Source organism: Rhipicephalus microplus, chromosome 9 (assembly GCF_043290135.1).
Source record: "Rhipicephalus microplus isolate Deutch F79 chromosome 9, USDA_Rmic, whole genome shotgun sequence".
NCBI lineage: Eukaryota > Metazoa > Arthropoda > Arachnida > Ixodida > Ixodidae > Rhipicephalus > Rhipicephalus microplus.
The window spans coordinates 96635416-96648044 of NC_134708.1; the positions used below are offsets into that span (position 1 = coordinate 96635416).

At 45.3% G+C, this 12629-nt stretch overlaps 1 protein-coding gene across 1 annotated transcript in view; it reads left to right on the forward strand.

The window, feature by feature from the left end:
• LOC119164686 (ATP-binding cassette sub-family C member 4-like) overlaps positions 1-12629 on the forward strand; it is a 124324-nt gene that overhangs the window by 33584 nt on the left and 78111 nt on the right. The window contains exons 3-5 of the mRNA XM_075874117.1: positions 2687-2821; positions 7123-7266; positions 10968-11108. Of these exons, the coding sequence (XP_075730232.1) occupies positions 2687-2821; positions 7123-7266; positions 10968-11108 (420 nt within the window). The remainder of the gene's footprint in view (positions 1-2686; positions 2822-7122; positions 7267-10967; positions 11109-12629) is intronic.

Consider the following 12629-nt stretch of genomic DNA (forward strand, 5'->3'; position numbering starts at 1 on the left):
AGTGCTCCAGAAATTTCGACCACCTGGGGTTCTTTAACGTGCACCCAAATCTGAGTACACGGGCCTAAAACATTTCCGCTTTCATCGGAAATACAGCCGTCGTAGCCGGGACGATTCCGCAACCTGCGGATCAGCAGCCGGGTACCTTTGCCACTATAGACCACCGCAGTGGGGCTCCGAAACATTCAAGGAAAATAACTAATGTTATCTTGGCAGCGATGGGGGAGTGCGTCCAGTCGTTGTGACCACTTACAGCGCACTGAATATGGAAGCTGGTTCTAGGGCTTTTCGCGCTGACGTCACGTAGGTGAACGAAGTATATAAAATGTTAGAGAGCTCGTGCCGCAGAAATTCCGCCGTCGGCACTGGCCTCGCTCATTGTGAGCGAAAAAGATTGTTACAGAGATCGCCGCGGGAGGCTGCTACTTGTCCACGCGTGCGCGCGCGATCACACTGAAAAAGCCGCAAATACGAGAAAAAGAGAAGAAAAAAGTGCTAAAGATCAGGAGGCACGGGTGATGTGTTTTCTTTGCCCCTGCAACCCTCCTTGCACGGGTGCACTTTCGTCGGGACGAGAGAAGAAAGAATGCAATTGCAGCATGCGACAAATCTTTGTAACTCCACTCGCACTGTACGGATTCTTAAAATTTTTGCGGTATTGAATTTGTTAGGCAATAAGATCTTCTACTGAATTCATTTCATGGTTACTCAAAAAAGTGTTTCAGGGCCCCTTTAGCGCATTTTGTTTCAGAGGTGTCATGACGAAAACGAGCCCATTCGTCGATTTGTAGGCGCATTTGGGAGGCCCCAAACTACGCCTAAAAATGCCGCCATAGTGCAGCCATCGCCGCTAAAAACACACAGGAACTTTCAAACAGCTCTAAAGATGGACAGCCCCACCACGGTGGTCTAGTGGCTAAGGTACTCGGCTGCTGACCCGCAGGTCAGGGGATAGAATCTCTGCTACGGCGGCTGTATTTCAGACGGAGGCGGAAATGTTGTAGGCCCGTGTGCTCAGATTTCAGTGCATGTTAAAGAACCCCAGGTGGTCAAAATTTCCCGAGCCCTTCATTACGGCATTTCTCATAATCGTTTGGGGGTTTTGGGACGTTCAACCCCACATATCAATCAACCAATCAATTAATCTAAAAATGGACAACTAGGTCCATCTAGCGGAAAACATGTGCCTTTCCAGAGGCGTTGATCAAGCAAACAGCGAATGCTAGATAGTGTGCTGCCATCTGTGCGGCATTGTCAGACTCTTTATGGCCTCCGAGATGGCAAGCGCGCGGCGTGTATCTAGGAGGCCATGCGACTCTTGCTATAGATCAAAACCCTGTATGTACCATTTGCGCGCGCACGCAGGTGCAATCTACTGGGTGTGTGTGTGTGTGTGTGTGTGTGTGTGTGTGTATATGTAAGAAAACGTATTAATAATTATGCACTTAGCTGTTGAGAGGCGCACTAGAGGCCGGATTTCACTAACGCATTCAACTCTTAAAGGCGAAGCTTGAGGTCCCCCAGTTTTTTTTTAGGGGCTTGCTTCTTTGTTCGGCACAACCAAAGTCAACCCAACAAACAGTTATGGTTGGGAAAGCTGAGGTGACAATAATTGTTGACCTTGACAGCAGTACGTGTAATAGTTATGATGTAACTAGTAAATAAATCGGATGAAATGTCACTCTTTCTACCGGTGGAAGCATCCTGGAGATCATATATCAAGGCGACAGTTGGCAACGCAGCACTTAACCAAGCATTTCAACCTACCATTGCTAGGTGCCTCTTTTTTTTGACAAAGATAACTGAGCTATGTGTACACCACCCAACATGCACCCTCTTTTTTTTTCTTCACACAGCACATTTTTCCTTCTGAATGACCCCATTCGCCACGACGGCATCTCATTGCCTTCAACCCTTTCCCTCTTTTCTTCCTGTCTTTGGATTGATAGAGAGTGTTCGAAGCACAAGCGCTAAGAAAAATGAGTTGCAGCCTTGAAAAGTCCACTCGTTGGCTCCGGCACACAACCCCTGTTCACGAATTTCTCGCGGCAGATGCTTGAAGGAGCACTGACACAGTTTCGAAGGGAAGATATTGAGCGTAGTAGATTTGTGTGTAGACATGCACGACATATACGAAATATCAAGGACAAATATGATCTAGTGCATATTCAAAATAAATTTTAATGATCACGCCGTGAGACTGAACGAAATGCGAAGCTTTTCGCGACGTCGACGTCAGAAGTTTGTGTTGGCTGCTTGCTGGCGCACGCCTTGCGCTTGCACCGCCTTTGTTTTCCTCCTTCACGCCTGAGGCTTAGCGTGTGCTATGTTGTGACGTGGGTGCCACGGAACACTTTCGCGTCATCACGTGGCTAGCTGCGTTTTTTGTGCCCCCGGAGCTGCTCCTGCCCAACTCAATGCACTTTGAAATTGAAACTGGGACTGGACGTTTTATTAAATAACCACCGCGCACTCGAGCAAACAAGGTTCACAGCCACGATAAGTGAGTCATGAGCTACATATTGCAGTAACGACAGCAAAAAAAAGTGCAAAAGTTTTGTGTCAGTGCTCCTTTAAGACATTCACCTTAATTCGCGAATATACTCATATGGCTTGACCAGCAAGATGATAGTCGAATGCTGTTGAACGTGTGCCGGTAGTCAACGTTTTGCAATTGTCCTTGCAGACGCTCCTCTGCCTGTGCACGGTGACTGCCCTCACGAGGAGTGGTCAAGTGGCCGTCGTCGACGATGGAACGGCGCGTTCCGCTGTGCACTCGACGCACGATGTCCTGTCGGGCATAGCGGCCGCTGCTGCCATGGTACGTGCCCGTCACAGCAATAAGATCGCAATATGTTACCGTACAGTACTCGGCGATTGAACCGCAATACTCGGAGCGCTTCGTGGTTGGCACGGGTGGTGCGAGTCTTCGTAAAGCACGGGGAACAAATCCGGTAAACAGTATTTCAGTGTGTAGTTCTCAGTGAATCCGCGGCAGGGATGCAATTATTTGTGACTTACGCCCCACAGATCCCTCAATACAAAGAGGCTGCCCACCCTCGCGAAATTCCCACGGATTCATTTCCGCATGTGCTGAAATTACCGGCGATACATCCGACGCTTACCCGGCCATGTGTCCATGGTGCGATGGTAGGCCGACTCTTTACTGCATCTCGAGCATCGAGGGGGTGCGACTTTGAAACTAGAGACTTTGCCAATATTCTCCGCGAACCTATAACGTCTAAAGTGTGGAGTAGTGGGAGGCACAACTCATAAGCTCGGGTCCGGGAAGTGCAGCTGACGCTCGTAGACCCAGTCCGGTGAGTGGCTAAGGCCAGTGCAGCTCTGGACGTAGGGTCCCAGCCATAAAAGCCTCAGCACCTCATTTCCTTCGAATAAACACCTCGCTTTCAAGCTTGACAGCTCTGGTCGTTTCGAATCCATGGCGCAGCGTTTTGAATCCATGGCGAACAGAGCTCCAATTGAGCCACCAACAACCACGTGCTGAAGAGTTTTCTAGCGGATAAGCGATCTCACAATCACTACCAGTGCTCCGAGCATAGGCGTGCCGCACAAGAGGGGCAAATGGGGCGGCAACCCTTCTTAACATCTCCAAAAGGGCACAGTGTATTGACACAATAAGCAGGGGTGGTGCCGTGGCTCGGGGGAAAAGGGAGGTCGCCAAGTCGGCCCCGTACTATGACATAATAGGGAGGGGTGCGCTGTGACGAACTTTCGCCCTTCACCCTGAAGGGGTACCCTGTGCATATCTGTGGCTCCTTATTGCGTGTTAATTGTCAAGCTCTGTACAATTATTAGAATATAAGCTGGATTTGATGCTAGCGCTGTGCCCCAAACTTCGGAGTAGGAACGAATTCCAGGAGGAAAAAAAGATGTTTGATCCCTCCTTCATAACGGTTAAAGCACGAAAGTAAAACACACACACACACACACACACACACACACGCATATATATATATATATATATATATATATATATATATATATATATATATTTATAAACTTCGAGAATAGTGCAGTATAGGAAAAAAAAAATAAAATATTTATTTAATCCTAACAGTTTGGGCTGGTGGACCAGCCTTCTTCGGAGACTGTAAGTGAATTGGTACAAGTTCCCGTAGCAGAGGGTCACCCTCACAGTTTGAAGACCCTCAAAAAAAAAAAAACGAGACAAGCGGGCGAACGAGGTAGCAACAGACAACAAGAAGCAGAAGGAGAGGAACTAGAAAGGAGCGACGGAGAGCCGCCGGAAACGAGCGGGTAATTCTGGCATTGTTACTGGGTCGTTTATATATATATATATATATATATATATATATATATATATATATATATATATATATATATATATATATATATCCTAAGAGGAGTAGTTATAATTATGTTTACAGTGCATTCATATAAGATAGCTTGCGCAATGTCTATTGGTGTTTGACAACTGTGACGCCGCTTAACGTGGATGCATCCACATTAACTTAGTCATACATCTCTGTGCCGACGTATGACATCCATCAATAATGTTTAAACAAACTCTTCTGGTCATACGGGGTGAGTGCGGAACCTAAGAGAGCAATGTGACGCCAGAATGTTGAACGCGACTGACTGGGTGCTGAACTTGGGCTAAGGTCGTAATTGCGGCATGTTGAAGTTATTGAACGCCACAGCCCGATGAGAGGGAAACGCTATGCGCCTTGTGTCTCGTCTGTTGGCCAGCCACGAGTTTTCGCGGGTGTAGTGTGAGAGGTGAACGTGGAGTTAGTACATTTAGGTGAAACAAGCACATTCCAGAGGTCGCCGAGCTATGATGGGTATTGATGGATGACATGAGTCACGCCGAAGCTTGGGGTAAGGTCGCCACCTGGGGGTGTGTTAAGGCGTTCACCAAATAAATTGCACTTTACCTATTTGGAAACGTGCCGAATGGGACGGACACCGCTTACAAATGATGCGTTGAAGGAACTAATTGCAGTTTCCATGGACATGACGCATTACTGAACCAAGAGCGCAGTGAGAGGACAGTGGTAGATATAAAATGCATATTTTTTGACGGTTGAAATTACCATGAAAAAAAATGGTGCAGTGGATGGCGCGCCCGGCATCAGTTGCCGCAGACCAAAAGGTCATGGGCTTGACTCGCGATGACAGAACGTTTTGTCTTTTGATCGTGCGTATTTTGGCCACGTCACTTCCGTGACGGAAATATGTCAATAAAGTCTTGATGGGCCCCGGCATAAAATACTTTTGTGTAAAAACAAGTATGGGTTACCTCTTTACGGAAAACCACAGCTTCACGTGACAAACCATCAAAATATGAAAGAAGGTTTGCTGAAATAGAACGTTGCCGTGAAGACTGGCAAGTCGTAGGGAGAATGCAAGTGGACCTTTTATTCAGGCGAAAACCTTTTAGTGCTCATGAATAAACAAAAAAAAAGTTCATTTTGTTCTAGCGTGGACAGGAATGGTTCAGAAAATTGCATGGGGTGCATACCGGCATACCCCGCAAGACGTAATTGAAGGCGAATGAAATATGAGTTAAGGTGAAATAAAATGAATGAAGGTAATGAGGGCAAGCCAAGTGATTAAAAAGGATAACTAGTTCATAATTGAAAACTAAATGTGAAATAGGAAGCTAGAAGTGAGTCACATATGAAATTAACCTAATGTAATCAAATGTGAATTAACCGTATCTTAAGAATGTACGTAGGCTTTTTTGTATGATCGCAGTGATAACTAAAGGTGCTGTATTTTCTTTTTGTTTGCACGTGAAGCGTGTAACTAGTACAATAGGCGCTGTACAGCACTGAGAGAAAAGAAGCGGTGCTCGCTCATTTCTGCCATGTAGCGTGGAACAAATCGATTAGTAACGCACAATGGACGTACAAACGTTTTTGACCGTCCACATAAGAGGACTGTATGATTTTCTCTGAGATCGTGAAATTGCTCGTAAATTGTTATAGGCAACATTACCCGAGCGAACTTAAATGTGTGATTTCTCATGGATTTATGTGTTTAAAGATTGTACTCGCTAATTAAACCACAACGCCCCTTACCTGTAACGTATGCTTAACCTGCAATATCGGCTACGAATCCGGATGTTATCGCAGTTTCTTTTAAAGATCATTTCATCATTTCAATAAAATTAAAGCATTCTTCTTCTTTTTCTTTTACTACTACTAAACACCTTTCTAAAATTTGTTGAAATGTGATTACTAAATAAAAACTTTCTTCCGAGCAAATTAGTAATGACACTGCTTGCTTATTAAAACTAATAAAATTACTGTCAGATTACTTTTAACAAAATTTATTCAAAAACATTCCCAAAGGTCGGAGTTCAGATGATACATACGCGACTTTTCCGCGAGCCTGACTCGTTTCCACGCTTGATACTCAACTCAGACTCACTTGTATTCGTTTATTTTTTTTTCACAATTTCGGTCAATATTTGATGCCGCAAGGCAAGCTTACATGCCGTATTTTAGTAACAAGGAAAGTAATGAGTAATTTTCTCAATATGACTCACTTCAAGTCATTCATCCCGTTTCTCATTAAAGCAAGCAGTAATTTAATTGCTGCATGTTCGTTATTGTAACTTCATTACCGCCAAGTCAGCCCAACATCCATGCTTCACTACCGCAATGAACAACGCAAAAAAATAGAACTTGACTTATTTAAGAAGAACGGCTATTTGGGGTAGTTGTTATTTAATCACCGACGCCCGCAGCTATTGTTGTATAGCACACTAACGCAAAATTTCTTACCAATTTTCTGGTTTCTTTTTAAAAATATTGCAACTTGTGTACAGCAGCTTGTAATTTTTTTGAGAGAAATATACTTCCTTAGTGCGCAGAGAACGTTTAAGAGGGAATATAATGCAGAAAGATAGGTCCTATCACTCTGCCATATATTCCCTCTGAAATGTTCTCTGCGCACTAAGGAAGTATATTTCTCTCAAAAAATGCAATACCAATCTGCCCAAGTAGCCACTTCTTTGCAGCAGCTTGTAAACTCTCGCCTCAACTACCTCCACGTGTGGCCGTGCCCGTTCACGCATGTAACCACACTCCACATTTATTTCCCGTCTCTTTAACGACCATCTTCTAGTTGGGCCTTGGCTTCATTTCTCTCGTCCGCTTCAACAACGGTCAGTCGGTCTCCGGCTTCGTCTGGGGCGTGTTGGGAATGCTCAGCACCGCAAGTGTGGCAGACTTCGCAGGCCGCTACCGGGCGCTGTACTTCGTCGACCAGGTAAGAGACACGAGAATAAATGAAGAAAAGGCTTGTATGTAGGGCATCGGGAACACGTTAGAAGCAGCAAACGTGACGTAGCGGTGCCACGGGTGTAAACCAAGGCACCCGAATTGCGATTACTTTGCACGCCACTCAGTAGTGGAAAGCTTTGCTGTCTAGCGCCCCTTCTCGGAACCAGCTCTGATAGAGCTAGTTGCGGCAGATGAATAATAATAATAATAATAATAATAATAATAATAATAATAATAATAATAATAATAATAATAATAATAATAATAATAATAATAATAATAATAATAATAATAATAATAAAGTGTTCCAATAGCTGCAGAAAATGGGGTTATGGTTTTGGTTTGGTCTAGAAACGCTGCCACGCCGATGACCAATAAAAAAGCGAGCTCCAAAGTAGAGTGGTCCACCACGACAGCATGCGATTGGCGACGCTCGCGCTCAAGCTCGGCATCTCGCAATCGTCTCTATGGACTTCACACGTACGCCAATGACACACTGTACCATATCTATAGAAGGAAGGTCCATCTCTTATGCCCAAACTCACAAATTTCTGGGTATAATTATATAGAGAGACCTCCGTTGGAGCCCGCATGTGTCTTAAATGAAACAGCGCCTGACAGATATCTCCCAATTGCTCAATACAATGTGTGGAAAAACATGGGGCATGTCGGTATACGCTATGCAGGAACTGTACAAGTTACTGTTTCTCGGCTTTTTGCGTAATAGTGTGCCCATACTGACCAATACTTGTAAGACAAATATTGGTGCTCTGCAGGCAGTACATGCTCAGGCTCTCATACTTTGCCTTGGCTTGCCAATATGCACGTTGGCTGATGCGACTATTTTTATAGCAGGAGATCAACCAATACAAACGTTGCAGTTGATGCCGTGAGAGCTCATATCGGACATTTTCTCGAGCTCATTGCCCCCTTGTGCAACATTTGTAAGCGTCGTATTATGCAACAATCTCAAACTATGCAGCCCATTTTCCGTCAGGCTTCAGCTCCACGTCCAAGCCAGCGATGGCCCCTTGGTGCTTCATTCGACTCTATGTACACTTTAACGTACAGGGAATCAGACAAAAATCACAGCTCCCATCATCTGTGTTGAAGCAGCTCTCTCTTATTCTTCTTCACGAGAAGTACACTGATCATATGCATATCTATATCTACGGATCAACTACTATGCAGTGTTTATCCGGAGCAGTGGTATACTTCCAGCTAAGGCTATTATCGCCAGTTTGAAGACAAAACACCCAATGACTTCGACAGCTGCAGAACTTGCTGCTGTTCGCAATGCACTTCAGCTACTCAACGGCGAAAAGCCTCAACAATGGTCAATTTTCAGGGATTTGAAGACAGCTCGGCACCCTTAACTGTCAGCCCTGCGGCACAGGCCATGCGAGTACTTGGTCTTAGAGATAAGACCCCTCTTTCATACTACGTTTGACAAAGGACACCACGTGACGTTGCAGAGGCTGCCAAATAACTGCAGCGTGAAAGGCAATGAACATGCGGACATTGCTGCTCGATCAGCTCTGCAGAGTGACATAGCTGAGGCTATACCACTATCGACGACCGATGCTGTAATCCAACTTCGAAAGGTCACATAACAAATCACTTCCTGCAATAGGAATGCATGAAGCAGACTGCGCAACCAACACTGCCACTGCTCGAACACTTTATGTCTTCACACACTCACTGGACTACACTGAAATAATTCCACTCTGCTTTAGCGTTTATGGCTAAGACGAAGTCATTCTTCATTCTCTTTTCAGATTGGAATGACTGACAACCCGACAACTGTGGTAGCATGGTAGCAAGGAAACATTAGAGCACATCTTCTGCGACTGTCCTTGGTGCGATACACAGAAAACATATTTAGCAGCTGCTCCAGCTGGCATAGATTAGAAACTGGTGACAACATACACAACTCTGGGATGTCGACCTCAGAGAACATCGCGGGTGAATGCGACGAAGGTGGTGCTCGATTCCCTGAAGGCAACAGACTTGCACCAGCGGTTATAAACGTAGACTGTGATATGGTGACTTTGAAGTGCGACTTTATGTGTGTGCTCTTTCCTTTTTCTCTCTCTCTCTCTCCATCTTTGAATTTCCTCCACGCCTTTCTCCTGTGTAGCGTACCAGTCCTCTTAGACTGGTCAACATGCCTGCCTTACCTTTTCTTCCTGCTTCTTCTTTCCTTGTCGGATATGGAAACACCAACAGATAATGTAAGGATTTGCACCGCTTTTGTACAAATACACGCCTCACCAAAGACAAGATTACTCGACAAGTGAACATCACGGCACACGTGTATCCCTGCGCAAAACAAAGTTCAAAAGGCGTTGACGTCGAATAACCATGCGTGACCACGTAGCCTATGGCATAATCCCGAGGAAGTGCTGATAGCACAACAGCGCGCGCTCTTGTAGCATATATCGGCGCAAGCTATTCGAACGTCGTGGCGTATTGGGAGTTCCTGCTTAGGTGGCGCTCTACGAACGCCGTATTTTCAAAACACGCCTACGGCATGCCCGGGCAACACCACCTAGGTTTTTTTTTCATATATGCGATTCGCGACCGATGTGTTTATATCAGCGTGCGCCACGCACAGAGTGCACGTTTTCTCAATATGGCTTGCAATTTCGTTGCACAATTATAAGCTCACATTTTCTTCCTGCACATGTGATTTGTTAGGAAGCGTGCGAGCACAGACGAGTCGCTGAAAAAATCATGCAGCGAGCAACTGACCAAGACCGTTGATTCGCTGACAAAACAGCCGCTTGTGGCCATTTGCGACCCGTTGATGTGCGACCAACTTGATCGCTTCACCAGTACTCGTAGGCGTTAATGATTATTGAAATAGACCATTGCAGCGCAGTGTAAGCTAAGACAATATACCATGGCCCATGTAACGAACGGTACACTAATTATTTTATGGCCGTTTGACACCGCTGCGTGATATCGTTACTTTGTTCGGTTCTTCTTAAATAACGTGTTCTGAATCAGGGTCCTTTTTCCTACCAGTCTTTCAGTTCGCAAAGCTCTTACTACAAATTCGCTGTCCTTCATAGCATGATTAATACGTTTATTATGAAGGCAGCGAGTTACTAGAAGATCTTGTGGCTTTGATTACGCTAAATCACGAACCATTTGCTTATAATTAAAGCATTCCTGTTTTCAGACGACAGCGTCGCTCGTGTAACTTGTCTTTTACCTTGGCCCGTTGCTTTAGTGCCCGTAATTTCAGCAGTCACAAGTGCGTCACAGATCGTCCGTACTCTTGCCCCTTTTCGGAGGAGCTTTTGGCTGCTCAGAAATATGTAGACCACGCACAAAAAGTTTGCAGTGTATATTAAAGTTTTCCAAGTCGGACAGGTTTAGATGCACGGTTTGTGTGTATTTGCTGCGGCACATGAGCTTTCGCTTGTGTCCTGTCCCCGCGCAAGCCAGTATGTGCAGTGGCTCATTGTGCTACACCATAGTCTCGTCTCATCATACCTTTCTTTTACTCTTTTTTCCCTTCTGCCCCCGTGACAAGTAGCACGCTAAAAAACCCCTATCCAGGCCGACCTCTTTTTTTTTCTCCTCCTTAATCTTCTTTCTTGTTCCTGTGTACGCAGCATACAATGTGGGCATTATTATTGTTTGGTTCACGAAGTTCAAAATTTCCATTATGCGCAGCACCACGGCATCGTCTTCTCCGACGCCAGCTACGCTGCCCCTTTGGTAGTGACGGACGCAGTGTCGATGGTGTTCTTCTTGGGCGCCTTCTGCATTATGGGAGTGCGATGCAAGGTCTACTACAACAAGTCCAGGGGCACGGTACGAACAATGACGCGTAGTTCTCTGTATCATTTGAAACAGAATGCGTTGATGAAGGCCTCCAGCGCACCGCAGTTTAGTCACGCCGCGTCCATATGACACAGAGGCGTGAATACAGAAAATCACACTGGCTGACACAAATCATACCATGGCGACCATCTCGTTTTTTAAGCATAGATAGTATTTTTTGCTTATATGAAAATCAAACCATGCTCTGAAATAAAATAAAAAAAACGAGCATGGGGTCCGAGCTTGAGCAATGACATTTTTCTATTGAATCTTATTTGAAACGGTACAGCGGCTTTTGCAAGTTCCTTGGTCTCACCCTTCTGAGCAGTAATGAACAGAAATACACGCCGAGAAATGACCAGCATTTTAAAAAAGTTTAATGCGCTACACTTAGCTGCCAAGTAATTAAGGTATATGATTTTCTAAAGCTAATGATTGATTTGATTTGTGGGGTGTAACGTCCCAAAACTACCATATAGTTCTAAAGCTAAATCTAGGGAGGATGGAGTACACTTGCAAGGAGTGTCCGGACGCCCCTGACCCCTCATGATTTACGCCAATGACATGGGGAGTATAAACACGACGTCCCTAACACTGTTCACAAGTCTATAGAAAACAAGGATATCTACATAAGGAGCAAGTTTTCAGTGTGTGACCTGCCAAAGAATATGGCGATCATTAGCACGGTACCTACTCAGAGGAAGGAGTAAAACTGGAGGGGAGCGCCATCGTTAACCTCGGCATGCCAGGCTCCTCTGACGCTGCCCATCTCGGCCAGGGCGTGGTGCCTGCTGGTTAGGATTACGACCCCCGCACCAAACGAAACCACGGAGAGCCAACCAATAAAAGTGATTGTCTATGACGTAACCAGAACCAGTGTCTCGCTCTTAAACAATTTTTTGTCATCCCATAATGCTTATGGCACTGCATGTGGCAGCTCATTGCGTAACTGTGGTGCTGAGCGTGACGTCACTGGCTTTGTGGTGCTGACCCATGGGCACACCTGCAGTGCCCGTTCCGAATGTGGGTGTAGTTTGTTAGGCTCATTTGTCAAAGCAGTCTTAACTGGTCAGCGTGAAGGACAGCTCTCACGGCACATATAGCTTGTCTCTTGCGCCCTTACGCATCGCAGGCCAGAAAAGCAATCGCGAGCTTCTATGTCACTTTTATGATCGACCAGGCTAAGTCCTCACTTCCGGGCGTGCAGTGCCCCCCCTCCCCTCCCATCTGGTAGCGCCATCTTCCCTCTTTTTTTTTTTCTTTTAATACCCTCCATACTCTTCCACAGTGTATGGTAGCAAGCCAGGTGTGCATCTAGTTGACTTTATTTTTGGTTTTCCTTTGGAATCAAAAGCTTTTTTCACTTCTAAGTATAACAAAGATGCAACGCATTCACTTGTTAGCTGTCAGATAACCATGCATAGGCAGCAGTCTACGACGTCGCTGAAGTAGTGGCTCTAGTGAAGGGCTAAAAATTTACGTGATAGTTACTTTATACGTGCCACAGCACGC